This window comes from Diceros bicornis, chromosome 35, assembly GCF_020826845.1.
Source record: "Diceros bicornis minor isolate mBicDic1 chromosome 35, mDicBic1.mat.cur, whole genome shotgun sequence".
In the NCBI taxonomy this organism is placed as follows: Eukaryota; Metazoa; Chordata; class Mammalia; order Perissodactyla; family Rhinocerotidae; genus Diceros; species Diceros bicornis.
In genome coordinates this window covers 4,403,409-4,427,749 of record NC_080774.1, presented here as the reverse complement: position 1 = coordinate 4,427,749, position 24,341 = coordinate 4,403,409, and the positions used below count along the sequence as shown (strand labels likewise).

The window sequence follows — 24,341 nt, the reverse complement described above, 5'->3', positions numbered from 1 at the left end:
ATAGGAGGACACCTATTACTGTGTCTCTTTTTAAAGCACGTAAAACTTTTCCCGAAGCACCCTCTCTCCTCTGACTGAGTCACATCATATCTCTGTTCCTAAACCCATCCCTAGCAAGAAGGATGGGATTAAAATGACTGGAAGCATACGGCAAATGGACGTGAACAGATTATCTGAATAAACTATTGGTTCTTTTAGGAAATAATAAAGTGCATGTGTTTATTGGGGCAGATAAAAGCAGACATGCAATAGACTACCCATAATATCTGTGTCTGATGTAGATGACAAGATTCCAGTCTGGGGAAGATCTGGGAAAAGAGTATTCCAAGAAGAGAGAGAAGCAATTGCAAAGGTCATTTCATATCCGCATTTCATTCACCAAAATGGCTCCCAGAAGAAACCAGATAGACCTTGGAAATGACCAGTGGTCATTTGGTCATTTGTGCTCACTTGCATGCTCAAGCAAGCGGTAGCCCCGGTCACAGCTACAGTGCCGGATGTGGTATATTTGCTTGGGCACATGAGCATGGCCTCAAGTACATTGGCCATCATTTGGTGAATTAATTTGTTTAGTGCATTGTTTTCTGTCCCACTCAGGAAACAAGTCCAGAGACAGTTTGCATTCATGTGGGACAGACAACAGTATACATTTACAGTTTTCACCCAGGCCTCTGCTAAATTTTCTGTTCTTTTCCAGAATATCTTCAGAAGAGATCTGGACCATCTGGGCATACCACAGAACGTTGTATTGATCCATTACTTTGGTGATATCACACTGCCTGAACAGGATATAGGTAAGGGTGATGGAAATCTAGAAGAGATAATAGAAAAGACAGACAGTGACTATCCGTTTTGATGGACAGTCAGTGTAGTGGGTGGACTGTTGATCCCACAAACCTCTCTTCTAAGTTTGCCAGTAGGAATGGAGGTACACCAGAGGTCTGGAAGAGCTTCTCATCCACCCAATCCCGGCTGAATGGAGAATTGTGTCTGCGTGGCTCGAGGGTGGACTGGGTCCAATAGAGAGTTGTGTAGCTGTGATTTTCCTTCAACAGAGGACTTGCTACACATTTGCCAGAGGTGTGGCTAGATAGGGCTCTTCAGCTGTGAACCCCGGGGTCCACCTCAGCGTTTACCCCAAGATTCTGCTTTTCTTGGTGAGTCCTCACTCAGTGACTGAAAAAGGTGGTCTAACTGAGGTCACACACTTCTTGAGGTAGCTTCTGGCTAATGGGTGAGTAAGATGCAGTAGCCAAGGTCATGCTCCTCTCAGAATGTCATCAACCAATGACCAGCAAGGTGATGGTTGCAGAGTCTAACCATTCCCACCTAACATAGGATCCTCTAAAAGCCTGTCCCAAAAGATGGACGATGGTTCTGAATGCTATTTGTATAATTTCAGTGTTTCATTTCTTATGAATACAAAATTCCTTATGGTTTCTAAACATGATTCTTATTCTGATGGTAGGGTGCTATTCATAAAGTTTTGCATGAGGAATCAGTGGGAAGAAAAGGAACAGATAAAGAATATATGGAGTTGAAAAATTAGCAGAATTTTGTACAAATGAAGTAAAACAATATATAACTTGGTTTTAAGAAGGAGGGAGTTCTAGAAATGCATGATGAACACTTTAAACACAGGAGGAGGTGAGAGACATCCTCCTATTATGCATCTATTGTAGAATTGTTCATCATATCAGAACTTTATCTCTTGTAGGTGAGCTGGCATGCTATAGGCTACGGCAATCACTGGGCCCAGGGGCTGGTGTGGCACGTACTTACCTTCCATGTCTCCCAGCCTGTGTCCTGGAGGGAAGTGTTCTGCAGAGAGGCTTCTGTCTTGGGGCTTCTCTGGTCTCCCTAGGAACCTGGAGGAACAGCCGTCAGGCTCAGCACTGTCAGCATCGTAGGTTATTAAGATAACAAAAGATGCTCATCTACTCGATTTTCGCTCTTATTGAAAATCCTCCTACGATTGTTCTTTCTACAAACCTGGGCATGATAATGAGGTTTTAAATCCCTCAAACATGCTCTAAAAACAGTTAATGGCTCTGTCGGTGTGACCTTTTCAGTGTGCTATAATTTATGTGGCTGGTTACTTTGGAAATAGCAAGCAGGGTGGATGAGGTGGGCCATCTCACAGGCGATGTGAGCAGTTAACAAAACGCCCCTGTCTGCTCCTTCCTAGCAGTCTTCTGATGTTCAATGGCTGAACCAGGATGCACTGGCTGTGGGATGCTCCAGGACAGAGATAACCACGGGAGTAGAAAAACACACAGCCTGTGTTCCTCAAACATTTTGTCCTCATTGATACAGTTTTACTAAGAGGGAGGCTAAATTCTCTCTTTGGTGGTCTCAGTTAATGTTCATATATATCTATAATTAAAACAAACATATACGTAAAAAATATATTTGTTGTTTGTTTATTTTAAATGTCTGGAGATTACCATTTAAATACCATATACTTTAAAGGATTTAATTATAGCTTATGGGATATTCAATTAGAAAATAAACAGGTTAACACTTCAGAAGCTGACATGAATTATTTTGCTTTAGGGGAATCCTGCAACTATATTATTTCTGAAAATTTGACTGTTGCCTCTTATGAACCAGAATGAGCCAGCTTCGCTTCTACAATTACACCACTGCTTATACCAACTTAGATTATCAACGCATATGTTTTGTAAATTTGAAAAATAGTATCTCAGTTGTGTTTTATTTGCATGTTTTTGAATAGAAATGAGATTAAGTATCTTTTGATATGATTGAAAATGCTTTGTATTTCCTCTTTATTAAACGTTCCTTTACTGTTTTGTCTTAAAACTGGAATCTTCATATTATTTTAGTAGATCTGACTCTCAAAGGTGATGTAGGAGTAAATAAGTGGAAAGTAAGAGATTGGCTCATTCTAGCTCCTAATTTTGACGGAAAAACCAAAGGTGTGGGATTAACCAAAAATTGCTGTAGGGACTAGATACCTTCAATACACTGTAGCGATATCTGTGCTAAGAACTAACATTCGAATACCTGGGATTGGTGCTGAAATGTGCAAACACAGGCAGAGATGCAAAGGGAGCATTTGAATGGATCACCTGCTATTTCTGCTTTCTCACTGGTGCCCTTGTGTCTGTGCTATTCCATCCTCTGGGAATCATCTTCTTCTGCATCTTCCTTTAAAACACATTACTCAATAAGCGTGTGTTAAGTGCCATCTCTGCTAGGTGATGTTTTGTGTCCCCGGCATACACCAGTGACCAAAGTGGACAAAATCCCTATTCCAGGGAAGATACTGGACCTTACTTGTCTGTTAGAGGTTTCACAGCCTTTGGAGAGAGATGTGGAATAACTGTAGGTTTGGAGCAATGGGGAGCCCTGTGAGCAGCCCAAACCTGATGTTGTCTCCAAAAGTAGTCAGGTAATCTTGGGCCAGCCTTGTCACTTTGCTGGGCCTTAGTTTCTGCATCTGAAAAAGGAGATTGTAGGACCCATTTTTGCTTGTGATTCTGGGGAGAACTTTTCTTAGGCATGGTATCTTTTTGATATGCAGTTATACTTGTTCATGCTTATCCTCCACCTATGTACACGTGTGAGATGTTCCGAGGGCCTAGGAGAGAAAGTCATTAAGTGTCTTATTTGCTAAATAGGATGATGTGAAGGAAAACTGGGTCTTACTTATCTCCTTCTAACCTGCTAATTAGACAGCTCCCTCAGAAGGCTGAAGACAAAGCCTGTAATGAAAATGCTATCCATCACTTACATTCTCCAAAATTGTGGTTTAAAGGAGTGAAAAATATTTATACTTTTTTTTAAAGCCTTTGTTGATGTAAGATAATTATCTTACACCATACACAAAAATTAACTCAAAATGGATTAAAGACTTGAATGTAAGATCTGAAACTATGAAACTTCTAGAAGAGAATATAGGAAGTACGCTCTTCGACATTGGTCTTAGCAACATATTTTCAAGTATCTTGTCTGACCGGGAAAGGGAAACAATAGAAAAAATAAACAAATGGGACTATGTCAAACTAAAAAGCTTCTGCACAGCAAAGGGAACCATCAACAAGACGAAAAGACAACCTAACAGTTGGGAGGAGGTATTTGCAAACCATATATCTGATAAGGGGTTAATCTCCAAAATATATAAAGAACTCATACATCTCAACAACAAAAAAACTAACAACCCAATTAAAAAATGGGCAAAAGACCTGAACTGACATTTCTCCAAAGAAGATATGCAGATGACCAACAGGCAAATGAAAAGATGTTCAACATCATTAACTATCAGAGAAATGCAAATCAAAACTACAATGAGATATCACCTCACGCCCGTCAGAATGGCTATAATTAACCACACAGGAAACAGCAAGTGTTGGAGAGGATGTGGAGAGAAGGGAACTCTCATACACTGCTGGTGGGAGTGCAAACTGGTGCAGCCTCTATGGAAAACAGTATGGAGATTCCTCAAAAAGTTAAGGATAGAACTACCATATGATCCAGCTATTCCACTACTGGGTATTTATCCAAAGAACTTGAAAACACCAATGCGTAAAGATACATGCACCCCTGTGTTCATTGCAGCGTTATTCACAATAGCCAAGACTTGGAAGCAACCTAAGTGCCCATCAAGGGACGAATGGATAAAGAAGATGTGGTTATATACACAATGGAATACTACTAAGCCAGAAGAAACGATGAAATCTAGCCATTTGTGACAACATGGATGGACCTTGAGGGTATTATGCTAAGCGAAATAAGTCAGTGGGAGAAGGTCATATACCGTATGATCTCCCTCATAAGTAGAAGAAAAACAACAACAAACAGGCACATAGAGACAGATTGGATTGATGGTTACCAGAGGGGAAGGGGGGAGGGAGGAGGGAGAAAGGGATTATTAGGCACATGTGTGTGGTGATGGGTTGTAATTAGACTTTGGGTGGTGAACATGATGTAATCCATGCAGAAATAGAAGTATAATGATGTGCACCTGAAATTTATACAATGTTATAAACCAATATCACTGCAATAAAAACATAAATAAATAAAATTTACAAAAGCAAATTATAAAACTAGATAAATAGTATACCATTTAAAAAAATTTGAACATTATTAATTTTTTTATAAAATAAAAATTCAGATATGGAAAAAAGGCCTTTGTTGAGCACTTCGTGCAGGAGAATTTTAATCTATGATAAAACTCTACTGTTTAGTTTTTTTAAAAGATCCTATTTTATTTTTTTAAAAGATCCTATTTATGGTTGGCATAAAACTGTTTCTTGGTACCATATGGCCAACACTTACATATTGTCAAAAATGGCCCAAGAATAAAATTCGATGCATCTGAGATTTGATTTATGGAAGACTGAGTACATGTGGTGAGGAACACACACACACGTACGCATGCGCGCGCGCGCGCGCGCACACACACACACACACACACACACACACACACAGCATAAGAGATTATGTAATTCCAATACATCAGCCTTACAGTTTTGCTAGTCAGGATTGAGCTGCAGAAAATGTTTTTTCTGGAATTTATTTATCATCATTTGTCACTAACTAGTGCATGAAAATCACGTTAGCTACAAGCATATGCTTCCCGCTGTCTCACGTCCAGTGAATCAGAGCTGTTGTGGTTTCAAGAACTGTCCTTGTTGTGTATTTTTGTTTGCGGTCTTTTTTGTTTGTTTTGTTTTTTTCTGCTGACACATCTCAAGATCCCACTCCTTCCTCAAGGTTTCCAACAAATGTGATTCCGCCTCTGTGTACAGGAAGGAAATGAAGAGCAGAGTGGACACGGTGGTGAACTTCACCCACCAGCGCTTCACCTCTCAGGTAGAGATCACCGTCTGGGCGACCTGCCTCCCCCTCAGATTGAGATCTCGGACACGGAGCTGAGCCAGATCAAAGGGTGGACGATCCCAGTGCCTCCAGCAGAAGGTGAGGAACCAGAAAGAGGACTGTGGATTCCACCCTCTCTGGACCCAGAACTTTCTGTAAAGATGGTAAAATCGGCCCTCAGGGACCCAGGGCCCAGAGAAGCAGCACACGCAGTGGGGAACAGTGGCCTGGACTGGGAGTTCAGGTGGCTCTGACTCTGTCACCCATCCATGGCGAGAGGCCAGAGTATGGTGGTGAGGGCATGGACTCGGGAGCCAGCCTTTGCCATCACTGGTAACTTGACGGGAGAAAATGACTTAACTTCTCCGGTGAGTTCTCTTACCTGGAAAGAGGAAGAACCTTAGTACTGACCTGTAGGGTTGTTGTTAACATTCAATAAAACCATGCGTATAAAGCATGCCGCATGGGCTGGGCATTCAGGAACAGCTTGACGGTCGCCATTCATTCCTCGTTTCTCAGTTGTCCCTCCTTTCATAATTTTCCTTTACTACTTGTCGAAGGCAGCACCCTTTTACTGATGACGGTCTAATGGTGAGGAGCGTGGGTGCTGGAGTCAGCCTGGCTGAGTGCTAGTCCCAGTTACGCCACTTACAGCTCAGTGGCCCTAAGCAGGTTACTTAAGCTGCCTCTTCCTCAGTTTCCTCATGTGTGATTGGGGATGATGATGGTGCTTTATGTTGTTCTAATAATTCAAGGGCTATATACATATATAACATATAAATATATATAATGCATATATAATACATATAAATATAAACTATTTACATGGTATATAAATATAAAATATACATGAAATACACAATAATCCATAAAACATACATACAAATTATATATGTAATATATAACATATATATATAAACAATGCGTATAAATATTAACTATTTCTATGTTATATAAATATAAAATATACATGAAATGCATAATAATCCATTAAAACATATGTAATATATATGTAATAAATGTATATATTAAAACATATACATGGCAGTCGATTCTTGTCCATTCAGGGACCCAGAATCTGTTTGCTGGCAGCTGGATGGGAAAAGGGAATTGGGAGGAGGCACATACGTTTATTTTTAATCTTGGCATGGAAATGGCTCATCTTTTTTCTCGCATTCTGTTGGTGGAATAATCACATGGCTGTGCCTGGGTGCAAGGGCATCTGGGACATCTGACCCCGACTAAGAGAGCAGACCCCCAGTATCCAGTGTCTGTGTAGATGAGGCACTGGGTTGTGGGGCAGCCTCCAGTCTGCTGCCTATTTCCTTACTATTGTGCATTGTAAACTCCTATGGGCTCTCTGTGCCTAATTTGCTGCCCTGCCTGAGTCAGCAGGGGAAACAGTTCCCTGAGGTCACGTCCAGGATATGTGGGCAGGACCCCCCCAAGCTCTTCAGTGCTCTGCCCTTTGGCTTCTGCTCAGACCGTGGGCGTGTCTTTAACGGATCATTCTTTATGCTACGGACAGAAGCCAGAAGCACAGCTGAACAGCCACAAGGAAATGCAGCCATTTCCCTAAGAGGGGAGCATTCAGCGTGTGCCAGTGGTGAAGAATTTCTGGGTTCAGGGGGAAAATAAGATACAACACAAATTTGAGGATAACGTGTTGTAACTGCTAAATAAGCTTCAAATTATTCAGCAATCTTTGCCTTCAATGTGGTATATCAATAACATGCTTAAGAAAATATTCTTGTGGCTTGACCTTAGGGGTTGAATCTTACTTGAGGAAAAGCTTTTAAAGAAGACGAGAATAGTTTCATCTTGGCCTAATACTAATGAGACCAGAAATGTATTTTGTTTTTCAATGTCCTAACACTGAAACCTGGAGAGAAAGTACCGCGTAACCTAAAGGAGGGAAGGAAAAAAGATTCATAACTTATCTTTGGGTGATATCATAACTACATTGTCCAAAAATCAAAACTATAGTAAAAAATATGCACGGTACCATTTCCACCCCACATCCCTGTCTACCTTATTCCCTCCACCCCATAGATATTTATTTTTGTTAGTTTACTATTTATCCTTCCTTTGTTTATTTATTTAAATATAAGCAGATAGGAATTTATGTTCGTATCCTCTATGGTTTTTTTAACATAAAAGTTAGCATTCTCCATCTACAGTTCCATTCTTGCTTTTTTCACTTAGCAGCATAGCCTGGAGTCTTGCCACATCAGAAGAGTGCTGCCTGATAACTTTTTTATGGCTGCATGATATTCACCAAACATTGGGTTATCATCATAGGTCTAGAACAGATGCACCTTTTCTACTGATTTTGAAAATTTATTTATTTTTTAAACAGACTTAATTTTTATAATAATTTTAGATTTGCAGAGAAATTGAAAAGATAGCATAGAGTTCCGATATCCCCTGCACCCAATTTCCGCTATTATTTGCATCTTATTTTATCATGGTACATTTGTTACAATTAGTGAATCCATGTTGATATATTATCATTAACTAAAATCCATATTTTATTCAGATTTCTTCAGTTTTTACTCAATTTTCTTTTTCTGTTCCAGGATACCACATTACATTCAGTTTTCATGTAAGTTAGGCACCTCTTGTCTGTGACAGATTCTCAAATTTGCCTCGTTTTTGATGACCTTGACTGTTTTGAGGGGTTCTCGTCAGGGATTTTCATTTTTCTTTTCTTTCTTCCTTTTGTTTTTTTTTTTTTTTTTTGGTGAGCAAGATTGGCCCTGAGCTAACATCTGTTGTCAATCCTCCTCTTTTTGCTGAGGAAGGTTGTCCTTGAGCTAACATCTATGTCAATTTTCCTCTGTTTTGTATATGGGATGCCACCACAGCATGGCTATGTAGGTCTGCGCCTGGGATCCGAACCCATGAACCCTGGGCTGCCAAAGTGGAACACATGGACTTAACCACTACACCACTGGGCCGTCCCTGAAGGTCAGGAATTTTCTAGAATACCCTTCTAATGGAATTTGGTTTGTGTGTGTATTCGTATTTGACTGGAGTTATAGCTTTGGGGGAAGAATACCACAGAAGTAAAATACCATTTTCATCACATCACACCCACAGTAGACACACTGTCAACAAGATTTATCACTGTGGATGTGGACTTTGATCACTTGGCTAAGGCAGTGTTTGCCTGGTTTCTCCACTGGAAAATTACTCATTTTCACCCCTTTCTATACGGTACGCTTTGAAAGGAAATCACTGCGAACAGCCCACATTTAAAGCTTAGGTACGTACCCTGTCCTTGAGGATGGAGTATCTACATAAATTATTTGAAATTCTTCCACATGGAAGATTTTCTCTTCTCCACTATGATTTATTATTCAATCTATTATTATTATTTATTTATTCAATCACTTATTTCATCAGTATGGACTCACAAACATTTATTCTGTTTGGAGGGTTATAATCCAATACTATACTATTTCTTCTGTCGCTCAAATTGTTCCAGCTTTGGCCACTGGGAGCTCTTTGACTTGGCTCCTCTGTCCCTTTGCCATACCCCCATCAGTGTAATTTTTTATAACATTTTCTTAGTTAACTGCACTGCACGATGTCCCAGGTTCCCCTTGTATATTGCTGCCTCAGTCCTAGAAACACCCATGTCTGCAAGAAGCCCTGGTTCCTTTCAATGGAGAATGATACCAGACACCAAAAGAGACCAAAAGGAGAGAAAAGCCTGGGATTAGACAAATGTCCCATGAGGGTCAGAGAACCTCAGTGGGGCCAACACATCACACATAGTAACAGTCATGTAAGTATTTGTGTTACTGTTGGGGAAGGGGAGGGGCAGGTAGATAAACACCGTTGGGAGGCAATGGAGGAAAACTCCGGGACGCTCTTCCCATGGAGGATGTGTGTGCCCCTCCCGTCTGCAGGGTGTGTGGGCATCAGCAGGACATGTCCAACTGAGGCTGTAGAGAGGGAGAGGGTCTTGCATAATATTTATACTATTTATATACATTTACGCTTATATTTATATTTATTTATATATTTTTACATAAAAATGTATATTTAAAAGAAAATTAGATGTCTAAATTTTTAAAAAGGAGATTTCACATAGAAAGCCAAATTTCTTCATCCATTCATCTGTTGGTGGACACTTACGTTGTTTACACATCTTGGCGGTTGTTTCCACGTAATGCTGTGATGAATGTAGGAGTGCTTATGTCTCTTTGAGACCCGGATTGTAATTCTTTTGGACACATACTCAGAAAATAAACGGATGAAGAAGTGTGGTATAAACACGCAATGGAATATTATTCAGCCTTAAAAAAGAAGGGCATTCTGCAGTATGGGACAACATGGATGAACCTTGAGGATTTGATGCTAAGTTAAATAAGCCAGTCACATGAGGACAAATACTGCATGAATCCACTGATGGGAGGTGTCAAATGACAAAAATAATACAATTTAGTAAGGAGTTTGATGTCCTTTATTCAAGGGCAGACACTCCTTGGACTGGGGAGAGCAGAGCCTCACAGCAGTGGGGCACTCTTCCTGACAGACTTTGGGCGAGAGCAGGTCTTGTAGAGTGTTAGAGGAGGTACCTCGGAAACAGCCTGACTGGCCAGGACGTCGGGGGTTTCCTTGTAAGGGAGCAGGCCCGGTCCTCTAGCGTCCAGTGAGCGAGCTGACCCTGAGCTGCGGGAGTCAGATGAGTGTCTGTTAGGATTCTTTGACAGGTGTTCCCGTGAGTGCGGGTGGACTCAGGTGTGGATTTGTGACGTGGGCTGGGCCACTATTGGGGAGGGGCTGCTATTTTGTGGATCCTGATGTATGAATTGACTTTATCAGAGGTATCTAAAACCGTCAAATTCGTGGAATCAGACAGTAGAGTGGTGGTTGCCAGGGGCTGGGGGGAGGGAGGAATGGGAAGCTAGTAATGAATAGGCATAAAATTTCAATCAATCAAGAGGAATCAATTCCACACTGTACCTGTAGTCAACAATACCATATTGTGCACTTAAAATTCGGTAAGGGGAAAGAGCTCATGTTAAGTGTCCTTACCACAAAAATAAAATTGAAAGAAAAAAAAAAAAGACGACCACAATTCTGGCCTCTGCTGAGGGGTTGGGAGACTTGGCCTCTTGCGGGCTCAATAGCTGGACGGTGGAGGGTGGGAGTGAGTGGACAGGATTTTGGCTTATTATCTAGGCTGCTGCTTTTAGAAACTGGTCTATGTACTCACTTTCTCAAAATGCTCCATCCAGAAACAAAGTAGCCCAGATGAGAACAGTGTGCTGGCAGCTTCTTGGTTGCTAACGTTGTCACAAAGCAACTTCCAGCAACATAAATTTGCTTTTATAATACCTCTCCTACAATGGGTGCTGCAGAGTCTATAAAGAGACACACAGGACAAACACCCCCAGGGGAAAAAATAAGAAGAAATAAAAAAAACTTTCCCCAGTATCACAAATAAGTGATTTTTCTTGTTGTTTTGCTTTGCCTTCAGAAATAGTTATCAGCTCACAGAATCAAGCATTTTTGAGGCAATGAATTCCCCAGCATGGGGGCATAATGAGAGAAGCGATAACCGCCTGCGGCCGAATATCTGATTTTTGAGGCAGAAGAAAAGCTGAAATGAGGGGATAAAGTGCCTATCCTGTCGTGTAAACAGACAGAATTAGAGAGGAAAGTGTTTATGTCCTGTGAAGTCTAACGGCCACTGAAGTGGAGGCTGTTATTTGAGAAGAAGGGCCTTGCTGCTAATGGCCGCTCTGCTCATCTCCCTGCTCGTCAGCTGCTCAGATTTAACAAGACTGGAGAGAGCAGAGTCCTGCCTGGTGATGGAGGAGTGTCAAGGCCGCGAGGGCTGGGGCTTCTGATGCCCTCTGCGGCACTGAGCAACTGGAAGTAGCTCCATGCTGAGAAATCAGGTCTGTGTGGGAAATAACAACAATGCCGACGGCAGCCCATGCTCTCCCCAGAGCTGATGGCGTGCCGGAGGCTGCTTGTGACACTGTGATTTATAAGAAATACATATTTGGTCCTCCTCTATGGTTCCTGGCTCACAGCTCCCAAAACTCTTGGAATTTTCTAAGTGATAAAAGCAATATGAGCATCTTTTGCTATAATATTTGGTCTTTTGTCCTCAGTTCAGAGTCAGGAAGGTGAAGTGGGTGTTTTGTTATTCATAACAAGCCCCTTTCAACCTAGCCTTGTTCCCTAAGTCTGGTGAGTCATATTTTCTCTGTCCTCCCATAGAGCTGTGCTGAATTCCATGGATCTCTTCTTGTGTTAATAGTAACAATCACTCCTAAATTCTAACAAGTGCTTACTGTGTGCTGCCTCAAGCCAAACAGCGTGTGGGATTTCCCTCAGCGCATACCAACCACACGAGAGTGGGCACCGGCCCGCTTTGCAGGTGAGGAAAATGCGGATTACCCTTGTCTAAGTCAGGGAGAAGCAGAGCCACGGAACTAGCTTTGTTTCATCCTGGAGCTCAGCCAGGGGCTCCCAAACCCAGCTGCACGTGGGATTCACCAGGGGCTCTTCAAAATATGTGGATTCCTGCCTCCAGCTCCAGGGCATTGTGATTTAGTTGCTAAGGGTTGAAACGGGGCACTGAGATGCTTAAAAGCTCCCCAGCTGCTTCTACTGTGCAGCAAAGTTCGGGAACCACTGACTCATCCTCTTGACCCTGTAGCTGCCTCTCTGGAGCCTGTATCTTCCACTGGAGTGAAAACCAGTTGAAGGCAAGAGACATGGTCTTTGTCTTCTGGGTTCTGGGCAGGAAGCAGCAATTCAGCTCCCAGTCAACCCCGCTCTAGTGCTGAAGGTTGAAGAGATTGGTGAATGGGTCAGCGAGCGGGCACGTTGGACCAGCAGAGGAGCCAAGTCCTTTCATTTCACTCTGTACAGACCCACAGTCGACGGAAAATTGAGGGTGTTTAAAACATCTTAAAGGTGGTTACGCTCATTCTGGTTTGTTTGATTCCCAGGCCCACCCGGGAGAGTAAGGACGAGGAGGACGAGCAGAGGAAGGGGAGGGGGTGCTCCCTGCAGTACCAGCACACCACGGTGCGCGTCCTCACCCAGTTCATGGCAGAGTCGCTCAACCTAGCTCAGCTGAGCTACATGCTGGGCCCCGACTGGCAGTTTGACATCACTGACCTGGTGACGGATTTCATGAAGGTGGAGGAGGCGAAAATTGCCCAGTTACAGGATGGCAGGACCCTGGTGGGTTGGGAGCCGGGAATCACCACTATGCAGACACTTCCTGCAAATACCCAACCCATTATTTGTATGTGTCCAGGTACAAGTTAGTGTTAGGTAATTCTGTGCATGTGTGTGTTTGTGTGCATGAGAGAGAAAGTAATGAAAAACAAGACACAGGATTCATCAATCTTCATACCTCATATTCAGAAATTAATTTTTAATTTAGGAAGCACAGAAAAGCTTTTGCAAATTAAAGACACTCTTGAGATCAAGTATTTTTTACCAGTGGATGCTAAGTTGAGACAGACAATGCAAGCAATCTTATTTCCCTGACATCCATAGTTCTCAACCCCAGGACACTTGGCCATGTCTGGACACATTTTGTTGTCATATTCATTTTTACATGCTTCCATAATTTCTCGCTTTCTCTTTTCTTATACTATTATTGAAAATATTTCATAGCTAATTTTAATAGGACAGCTGTGAAGAAATTATACAACAGGTCATTATCTTTATAAAATGTGCAAATATTTTGATCACATCACAGTTTAGGTTTTGCCCAAATGTAATTTTACAAAAGCTGGTTTATTGATACTACATTAGTCCAGTCTGCATCACCTCTGGTGGCAGATCACTGTTTTATGAGACGAAACAGCTTCTCAAGGCCTTAAGATTCCCTTTTCCACTGTGTTTTCCTGGTGAGCTCAATGATGCCACATGGACCTATAATTATTGCTTTATGAACATCTAACTACTCAAAAAGAATGAATTTAAGCAGAGGAGAAAGTCTAGACGGTGTTGAGGAGGAAGAAATTTTTCTCTACCCTTCTAGGTTCTTTCTGGCTAGTCGAAGAATTAAATTGATGTGAGACAGATGAACGGGAGAAAATTTAATTTAATTTCGTACATACGGGAATGCCAAAGATATGAGGTTCCTTGACAGTCAGGCAACTGAGGTCTACATGCTATCCTGAGCTCAGGAGGAGGAGGCAAGGGTCTGGGATTTCAGAGGGGAGGGAGGCAATTCGCAGGAAGAATGACAAGAGTAAGTGTTTGCCAGAAGCACAGTGTTTGCCATGCCACACAGAGACAGTGGGACATGGAGAGGACTGTAATCCAACAGGCCTTGCACAGAGTCCCCTCCAGCACCACACCTGGCTTGCGTGCTTTGTAGACATCTCTGTGATGGCTCTTCTTCCTGGAACACGCCCTGGATCTAAATTCTTTTAGGCAGTTAAGGGAGAGATACAAGAAAAACTTGCTGAGTCTTTCTGTTTCTTAAAAATTATCAGCTTAAAATAATTCTCATGCCGGAAAGACACGTTTTGGGGTGGAAAATTTTGCTTCCCTACAACACCATGTCTCTAAACGTGTGTAGCAAAATCCTGCAATTGTCAAAATGTAAATATTAGTTTTGAGAAAGATGCTATGTTTAATGTGCTTTAATAGGCCAACGTCATCAGGGAGATGATTTTCTTTGATTTTAAAGTATCGTCACTAGATTAAATCAAACCCTTTGAAGAAAATAAATAATTAACATGTATAAATCAAAGGAAATAAAATATATTAGGCTGATCTATATTTATAATTCCTTGTGTTTTTAATTGGTGGTTGTAATTGACCATTTAAAAAAGTGTTTTTTCTAAACCGTTTCAGCAAGTTATCCTCGCCTAAGACCATCTGTCCTAACACCACCGGGTATAAATGTATTGTCTGACGGTCAGGTTCACTGACCTGTTGCTATTGGGGAGGCCACACTCGGAGGAACTATGGGACATCATAACAAACAAAAGAAGAGACAGAGTTACTATAGGATCTTGGGAAGGGTTGAGTGTAGGTAAGATTTTAGTAAAGCAGAGTGTGGCTAGCTCATAGCAACGCAGGTCAGCCAGCATCAGTCTGGAGTCTGAAGTGGACCCAGGGTCCTGCTTGCTTGTGACACACCAAATTCACAGGGATGGTGATGCTGTTACAGAAACCTCTTATCTGGAATCCTGCAGTTGAGTTGGAAATCAGACTTGCTTCTCTGTGTCCAAGTGAGTTAGATCCTTAGGGCAAGAGAGGAATGTTCATTCTTCCCGATGTGATTTCAAAGAGCAAGGTTTTTGATCATCTTTGCTTTTAGATAGCAGTGTTTCTCAGTGAGTGAAAATGGTAGTAGTCACCCAAAGAAAGGGGTTGTCCTGACATGACAGCTGTAGCTTGTCCTTGGGAGGAAGATCATTTCCTGCTAACTTCACAGGCGGCTTCACCTGGATCTGTTACTGCAGCCTGATGAAGGGGAGGGCAGGTATTTGCTTCGTGGTCTGAGCTAGGTTCTACCTTCTCGAGGCGTTCATTCAGTAGCAAACTGAGAGCACACTTTAGGGGTTTAAAGTGATTGTGGCAAAGTTATGATTGAAGAGAAAACATCCATCTCATTGTAAAGATCCATTTTCTTTTGAAGCTTTCTTGCTTCCCTGGAAGGTCCTCTCGCCTCTCTCTGACTCCATCCTGGCTGAGAAGATGGTGATCGTCCTGGATGACCATGTCACCATTGTGGACCTGGGCATGCAGCTGATGACTGGCATGTCCCTTTCCCTGCAGCCTCACAGCGTGGACAAAAGAGCCATCGTCTCAATGGCGGCCGCCCAGAACGTTCTCCAACCCCGACAGCAGGTGAGGTTCCAGAGTCCTTTTGTCCCTGCTCAGTTGAGACAGCTTGTCTCTCTCTCACATCCTGCAAAGGAGATCAGTAGAGCCCTCACAACTAGGACTGGCAATTCTTGAGGCTTCTTCTTGCTTCTTATCCAGTCCTGTCTCTGAGAAAAGTGCTCAGTGGCTTAGATACATTTTCCTTAGATACATTTCATGTGCAATATATGCTTTTATATATTGACCACGTGTCCAAATGCCATTTTGCAGTGGGTTATCCACCACTGAAGGATCACATGTTTCCGCTTTTCTAAAAAAAGTAATATTATACTTGAAAATACTATTGTAGCTCTTCAACCAAGTATGGCTAACAGGCAACAGAGAGCAGTTTACATTAACTATGGGCAACTTTAAACCTCTGCTCCATCTTTAAACTTGTAACAAATCTGTTTAAATTATATCAAAGTCACTGTGTCTTTCAAGCATGCCAGTCCCCATAATGCATCTTTTCTCGGATACTTCAAGCCGAGCCTGTCTTTCTAATGAAACATGCTTGGAGTGATATTATCTCGAGCACTAGCTTGATTAGCTGCACCTGAAATTGATTCAGATGCATCTTGAGATCTTTCAAAATCTTTTTGGAAAATTCAAAGTCAAATTCTGTTATATGACATTCAATAAGTTAATATACTCAGGACTGCACTCATTAAAGTGTATAAATTTGTTCCTCACGCCAGTGGGGTTACAGCACATTATTATGGCAGTTTAATGTATGACAGAAACTGCTCCAGATTTTAAAACACAAGGGTTTATTTTTCTCGGCTTGTGTATTGGAAACATATTGTATAGGAAACCACGTTTGTGAACATGCTTAGAAATTTGAAGAAAACAAATTATAACACAATGCTTTGGTTTCATTCTTTTCTTAGTTCTTGGAATTTGTTCAGTGATGGTTCAATGACACCCTTAAACATTTATGATCCTAAGAATTTTTTCCATTACTATACTACCTCATCATGGGATGAAATGATGGTGTCTGTGCAAGCAAACCTTCAGTCCAAATGGTCAGTTGTGGTGGCAGAGGGTGAAGAGCAAGGACGCTTGATTAAATTAGAAGTGATGATTAGTGAACCTTGTCAGAAGACCAAGAGGAAGAGTGTTCTTGCCATGGGTAAAGGAAATGTCCAGGTCAAATTTGAACCAAATATTGATGATCACCAAGGAGGCACCAGTGATATCGAGGGCATAAATCGTGAATATAAAGACCACCTCAGTTACTCCACAGAGGGTGAAGGAAACCAGGAGAGAGCAGTTCAGGAATGGTTCCAACATGGCACCTCTGTTGGCCAAGAGGAAGCTACCAACAAAAGCACAATCCCACAGTCTCCCATGGAAGGAAAGGATAAGAAATTGCTCAAGAGTGGTGGTCCACTGGCTCGGGAATGAAGTGGAACTTTTGGAGAACCCCGTGGACATTACACTCCCATCAGAGGAGTGCACAACCATGATAGACAGGGGGCTGCAGTTCGAGGAGAGGAACTTCCTTCTGAACGGCGTTTCCAAGAAGCCTTTCATAGTCAACTGCTCAGACCTTCTGACTACGTCTATGAGGAAGAAATTAAAAATGAACCTATAAATCCATCGGGCCCAAAGAAGAAGAGAGTCAGGTTTACTTCCTACACCACCATCCTCCCCAAGGATAGCGGCCCATACACCAACTCCATCCTGTTTGACAGTGATGACAACATCAAGTGGGTCTTCCAAGACATGGGGCTGGGGGACTCCCAGGACTTTAGAGACTATATGGAGAGACTGCAGGACCAGAAGTAAACTCCTTCTTATGTTCCTATTCACCTTTATGCCTTCTGTTTTCTGAGTGAGGGAGCAGTGAGTTTGATCAGCAATAGGGGATGACTTAACAAAGCTTCATTTGTGGAGGTCTGGAGATCTCTTTCTAAGTGGGTATCAGAGGTCTGGAGGGCTATAGCAGCTGGGTTATAAGCCAGGATGTGTCCCTAGACAACTGCAAGCAGGCACTGGGAAGGTTGTAGAACAATGTTTTTACACACTTCCTGGGAGCAGCCCAGGCTATTACAATGAACCTAGCACTCATGGATGTTACTCAGGGTAAACACTTAGAATTAGAAAGGATTTGGGAGCTGGTTTTTCTGTTCTTAGTCCTTTGTGAAGCACAGTTACTCATCCATGGCCTGAGAGCAGACATATGTAAAACATGGATGTAGCCGCCCTCATTTGCGGTGAGCGCTGCTCTTGCTTTGATGCACATATGGAAAACGCTGAGACTGAGGTGCAGCTGAGTGCCAGGGGTGTGCACTGCGCAAGACTGAAAGCGAGTGCCTCCTTAAATTTTGTGCCCTTGGCTCCTCATTCCCCCCATCCTAGTCCCTGCCCTACATATGCATCAACAGCTAGTTTCTTTGGCTTCTGGAATTCTTTTGGAAACATAAATAGGAAAAAAAAAGTATTTTTTCCAAGATCAGTTTGATGGCGTAAGTTTTATTCCCTGGGATCTGTCGTGTCGTGTCACTTGTTGAAGTCCATGCTGGGTGTTGGTTTTCCCCACTTCTCCTCACTTGAGTGTTTAGGGGTGGCCCCTCAATTCTTATCCCTACTTTGTCTTTCCAAGATTTCCTTATTGAAATATCTTGTATCTGAATTGGACAAGAGGTTTTATTTAACATAACGAGTATCTATAAAAGAATGCTATTTAACAAATAAGTTTTACATGAAGCTTTTTTTTTATATGAATTTTGGGGAAATGTTGAGAGCCACCGACATACTTTTTTTTCCCCCTCTGGTAGTTGTAACTTCACGGGGAACTAATGGAGTTCATTTCTGGGGGTACAATCTGTCAATTAAACTACTTTTATCTGTTTTATGCAAGCATTGTATGAGCATCATTTTTTAGTATCCATCCTAAATAATCTAAAAATGGGTTGACATGCACAAAAAGAAAATTGCCTAGGAAACAGCTGCAGATGAGGCTTGCCACTTGCCTGAATAAAAGGAAAGAGAAATAAACAGAACGATATGTCAGTCTAACAGTATGTAGACACCCATCTATACGATGACCAGTAAAACATTCACAGTTGTTTTTCTGGCAGAAACAAAACATTCATGGAATGCACACTAAGGGAGAAACAACTGGTGCTCACACTCACGCACACACACAACTACAACGGGAGATGGCTCTTCCAAGATCAAGAATCCATCGTTAGGAGAAACACAGAGACGGTAAATCAGTGGCAAAGAAGAAAGAAATTGCACGTGACATGATTCTTGTATAACTTATAAAATATAAAATGCTACTGGGTGAACCACGGGCATGGTCTGAAGCAAAGCAAGAATTCAAGGGTAGGAAGATTTAATACAATTTTTATTGTATTAAGATGGAACAGCTGCTGAAACGGATATCTGGCTAGAATGGCCCATCCTCATCTCTGCTGAGCCATTTCATCTCTAAGAAATAAGCTTTTTTGGAAGGTAAAATAAAAACTTTCATTTTTCTTATTCTCAGTGATAGAACAGATAACTTGTTCAAAATAATAGTATCAATAATGTATCCGATTATGCACGCTATGGATAACTGAGATGAATGACAGCAGTGAAACAAGGGACAGGAGGGAGGAATTATGATTTTTTTACTTTTTTATTTTTAAGCTGGATATATAATGTTTTATTTCTTTAAAAGAGACAGGTCTTAAGCAAAAATGGCAAAGCTAGCATCTTACATTTCTGTGATCTATACGTTGGCATCTCATTATTATTCTATAATTTCAAATTTATTTCATAATACAAATTTTAATATGAAAGATAGATCTTAGCACAGCGCCCAGCATCCAATGACTCCTCCATAACTGTCAGCTACTATTCTGACGCTGTCCTCCCATGCCACACCCTTACCTGGACAATGCTCTCCCTCCTGGCTCTGTTCTCTTAACAATGTGGGGGATGTCTTATTCTTTTTGACTCAGTTTATGGAAACTTCTATCCTGGCTGCTCACAGCTAGCTCACATAACCTCAAGGGTAGAACTTGCATACCTGAGGACCAGATCTAAGAAATGGAACTTTAAGGAGCAGGAGTTGGAAGGTCCTTGACTCCCAATGGCTGAGGACTCAGGTATTCAAAAGACAGCACAGACATCCTCTTGTCACCGCTGTCCGTGGGGGAACATCCCCGCCAGCTTCCTCTAAGTTCTCATTACATTAGCAGCCTAAGCATTCTCCCTGGATCTCTTGTCCCTGCGACTGTGGTCTGTTTGTGGACGGGGTGAAAATCCCTGGTGATGTGGGCGTATCCCCGGAAGCTGGTCTTCCAAGTCCCGTGGATGGTGCATGTTATCGTAAAGGTTGAGAAGTGAGTCTGGGAAAGCTTGATTTGTTTCTTTTCTATTTGACAGTAGAATGAAACCAAGAGACCCACGTCATTTGACATAAAAATAAAAGACACCACAATGAGGACATAGAATCAAGTCCTCCTGTAAGGGCCTCTAAGACGTTGCCCTGAAGGTGTGAGCATGGTGACTTCAAAAAAAAGGACTCATTTGCCTCTGAAGTGTTCTGTTAGGAAAGAGGAGGAAATTTATGTTATCTTTCTGAAACCACTACCTGTTATCTCTGTTGCACGTGGCCCAATGGGTCCCATGAGAGAGGAAGGAGCCTCTTGTTTTATTAGGGGAATCACCAGTGATTGTGCAGAGCCACCGTGGAAATGACTGCTGTAATAGACACAGGTGATGGCAAGTCCAAATATGGGTACTTCCCAGGTGATGGCAAGTCCAAATATGGGTACTTCCCAGGCCACTTCCACCCTCCAGACCCTGGACTCAAACTATGGTCCATTCCAAAGTCCTGCTTCCTTTGCAACATCTGTCTATCTTATTCACTGTTTTCACCATTAGAACAGAAATGGGAGCTTATTGTAAAATATCTAGAAAACGTGTGCATATATAAACAAAAAAATAAAATGGCCAGAAATAACCACGAACAACAACAACGACAAAGATTATTTAAAAGATGGCTAGCTCGTGTAGGAAGAGCTCTTCTGTGAGCCAGGAGATAACTCCAAGGATTTCCACAGTGTTCAGCGGAGAGGGGGCCCCATGTTGTAGAGAGAAGTACATGCTAATTCAAACATAATTATTTAAATGAAGTCTGCTTCTTCTCAAAGTTACTTTCAATGTTATCTCCATTTGATACTTGACATTTGGCCCAGGCGTAATGGGAATTCATTTCTGAAATAGAAGCATCATAACTCAATTACAGGATGAGTCACACAGTCAGCCAGGCCTCTTCCCCCGAAAAAAACACGGTAGAGTTTGGGGCGGGGGGTGAGGGGGCTTCAGTGTGGGTGGGGAGGTGACGGATATCAGCTTAGTGGTGAGGAGCCCGTTTCCAGCAGTGTGCAAAATACACAGTCCCCGCGGCAGGAGTGCTTGGCTTTGTCCAAGAAGCAAACTCAGAGAATGAAATGCGGCAGAGGTTCTCGTTAGAGCCAGAAACCGCCGCCTCCCTGAAGAGAGCTTTGTGAAGAGAGGTGACCTAGAGTCTGTCAGGGAGACACTGTCACTCCCGGGCAGGACGTTTGTTCCTTGAGCTAAAACTCAGTCGACTCAAAGTGAAGAGCCAAACACAGGGCTGGGATCCCTTTTCCAAATTTTCCAAACCACCTCCCTCTCTTGTGTGTGTGTGTGTGTGTGTGTGTGTGTGTGTGTGTGTGTGATATTTACTGAAAAGCTAAAGAATAAACATTTTAGCGTGAAACAATGTTGACTCTAAATTTTTCTGAGCTTTGGTCTTGACCCTCATCAGCTTAACAAAATCTCATTGGTGTCATATCTGCTCTAAAAGTTTCTTGCTGATTAGAAAGCATGAGTTATATTCACCCTTGGTTTTCATCTCCATAGCAGGCGTTGCATCCTAAAAGACATAAACCAGTGGGAAAATGGATCTGCTTTATTAGATTCTGAAATGCAGCTCCCTGGGAGTCATATGACGTTTGCCTGAATGGAGCAGAATTTTAGTGAATGAGATATCCAAATTGTTGATCTGAAAAAACAATTTCATCCAAAATGTGGTATAGGTAAAGTCCTTTCCTTCACTGCGGGATGGAAAAGCTTAGATTAATCCTCAGACAGGCTCTAGAATTCCTCTTGAGCGCAGTCAGTTTTGCAAACTCTCTGAGGTACAGAAGGTGTAGACGTTTCAATAAGACCACACCACCCACAACATTTGAGAATGTGAGATGTCAATCCCCATGGTCTGGATATGCTGTTTTACAGGCCCAAACACGGGGATGCAGAAGCAGCGGCCACAAGAAAGGATGAGTTTAAATCCGTAGGTGCATTAAGCCGGGAGAAAGCAAGAAGAGAAGACACTTGAAGTTTTCCTTGGTAATAAACGGCACCTCGCCAACCCCAGGAAACACCGGAGTGAAATTGACTTCCTAGCTTTTATTGTGCAAATGGGCAGGATAAAGTTCATACAACTATCTACTGGGGCTTTGGGGGAAAAAGAAATAAGTAAATAAAATTATTAAAAAAAAAAACATGAACATAGAAGTGAATTTACAGAGAGGCAGGGGAATGTCTCCCTTGAATAAACTTGAAAAGGACAGTGGGAGACAGAAGAGCATTTATGTTCTGGCCCCATGTCACATGCAGTGCACTCTTGTCAGTCGAACGTGGAATTGAGGGGAGACTGGAGTAGATACTGTGCTCTGGACAATGTCACAGTTTGACATCAGGATCCTGTTTTCTTCTCTCATCCCTTGTGATCCCAGGGAGGTCAAGGCACCATGTGGGTTTGGACTCTGTCTTCACAGTGTGATATCCCAACTGCAGGGGCCACAGCTGCAGGAGGAGAATCTGGCTGGAGGTAGGGGTTGACTTCAACTTACAGGTGCTTCTTACGTTGTGAAATGCTTTCCAGCCATCTCCTAACTTGATCTTTTCAAGAACCTTGGAGGAAGGTGGGTCAGAATATTACTATTTCATTTTACAGATAGGAACCCCAGTAGTTAGAACTCGCCCACCAGCCCAGTGTGTTGGTGGAAGAAGCAGAACTAACATCCAAGACTCCTCCCATTCCATGGCCCATTCCAGTAACCCTGGATCAGAAGCCCACGAGTGCCCTTGGGACACTGTGAGGCTGCTATCTCTCTGAAGTTTAGCACAAGAGACCATTCAGCATCTTTCTCCGTGCCATCCGTGCAGTGCTCTGGCTGGACTAAGGGCTGGAGTCATTTCCATATGTATAAAGTAAAGAACACCACACAGTCAAGCCCTTGAGCTAAGAAACTTTCAGTGTAGCACCAAAAGCTTATGCTGGCATCATGCTTATCCCTCTGCAAAGATGGAGGAGAGAAGAGGCACTGGGTGGGAAGGAGAGCAGGGAACGGAGCTATGCCAGTAGGTCTCGAGACTCAGAATCAAACAACAGCCCAGCGCTGATGCATACTCAGCCGGCAGCCTGTCCGGTTGCAGTCCATTTAGCATGACGCTGTGAGCTGGAAGACAAAAGCCCAAGAGCTCGTTACCATGAGCCGACTTGGAAAAGTTTGGAGCAAGTTCTGAATTTGATGGCATTTGAATAACATGATGAACGCACTTATTTATTTATTGTTGAGCAGCTTCAAGATGCCCAACAACGCTCCCTCGTGTAGAATGCCTGGCAGCAGTGGGACAGCTGATCATCAATTGGAGAAAGAATTAGGAGTGTTATTTTTAACTCCCATTATTAGAGGAAACACACACATCTGGAGTCTTGTGAAGAGTGATCATTAGTTGTTCAGCTGAGATACAGCCTGGTGTCTACAATGCATCGTTTTCCAATTATTTTGATATTTTTCAATGCCTTAAATGCTAGAGGCATATAAAATTCAGCTCATTTAATATCTCTAAATTACAGTTTCTCCATCTGCCATGGTCTTACAGTTCAATAAAATCATTACTTTTTATAAACCTAGTAAAATCATGGAAACTATTAGGGGGAGCTCAGCTTCAGTTTGGATTTCTTTTTGGAAGAATGAATATATTTGAACTGGAAAATAATTTTCATATTTTCAGTCTGCCAACAGAGTTTGGGGATTTTTACAGGGCCACTTATCAAGCTGACAAAAAGAATTCTACTTTTATATTTTTCTTATGAAATATTCCAATAGACTGTGGTATTGGGAAGTAGTGGTTTTTTGCTGAAAATAGAAAGAAATAAGCCAGACTCCCTGACCCACGTAACTCAATTCCACATCCCTGTGGTTTTGACTGCATTTAGCAATCTTTCTTTATTGAAACTGTCTGCCTCACATATCTAGGTCAGAGCTCTGAAATGTTGAATAGAAGCATGGAGGGGTTTGCACACTTTGCTGAATTTGTGCCAGGAAATAAGTCAATACACACAATGCATGGAAAGGTGTTTGAAATTTGCACTGGCAAAGAGAGGGTAGTTGTGCTAGGGTCAATTTCATGCTAAAGCAATAGGGAATGTTCTGCATTTTTCTAGGACCTCTTGGAAAGCTGCATGACAGCCCAGAACATATTCTTCACCTATGTATTATGGTTTATGGAATTTCACCATTAGAAACTCAGTTTGACTGGGAATCCTCCAAAGCAACTTTGGATCAGTGCCCACTAACAAACACTCA

The 24,341-nt window shown here is 42.1% G+C and overlaps 1 protein-coding gene across 1 annotated transcript; it reads left to right on the top strand.

Annotated features, from left to right (window-relative positions):
• Positions 1-5,781: 5,781 nt before the first annotated feature.
• Positions 5,782-17,124, top strand: LOC131398032 (transmembrane protein 132B-like). Its single transcript, XM_058531083.1, has 6 exons — positions 5,782-5,838; positions 5,877-5,943; positions 10,502-10,580; positions 12,828-13,107; positions 15,511-15,707; positions 16,608-17,124. The coding sequence occupies exons 1-6, from the start codon at positions 5,782-5,784 to the stop codon at positions 17,122-17,124; spliced, it is 1,197 nt and encodes a 398-aa protein (XP_058387066.1).
• The last annotated feature ends 7,217 nt before the right edge of the window (positions 17,125-24,341 follow it).

Excerpts from the sequence above, each read along its gene's own strand:
- LOC131398032 (XM_058531083.1), top strand. The coding sequence starts at position 5,782 with ATGAAGAGCAGAGTGGACACGGTGGTGAACTTCACCCACCAGCGCTTC. Across the intron at positions 5,839-5,876 it reads ACCAGCGCTTCACCTCTCAG|ATTGAGATCTCGGACACGGA; the intron begins GTAGAGATCACC and ends CCTCCCCCTCAG. Across the intron at positions 5,944-10,501 it reads CCCAGTGCCTCCAGCAGAAG|CGTCCAGTGAGCGAGCTGAC; the intron begins GTGAGGAACCAG and ends CCGGTCCTCTAG.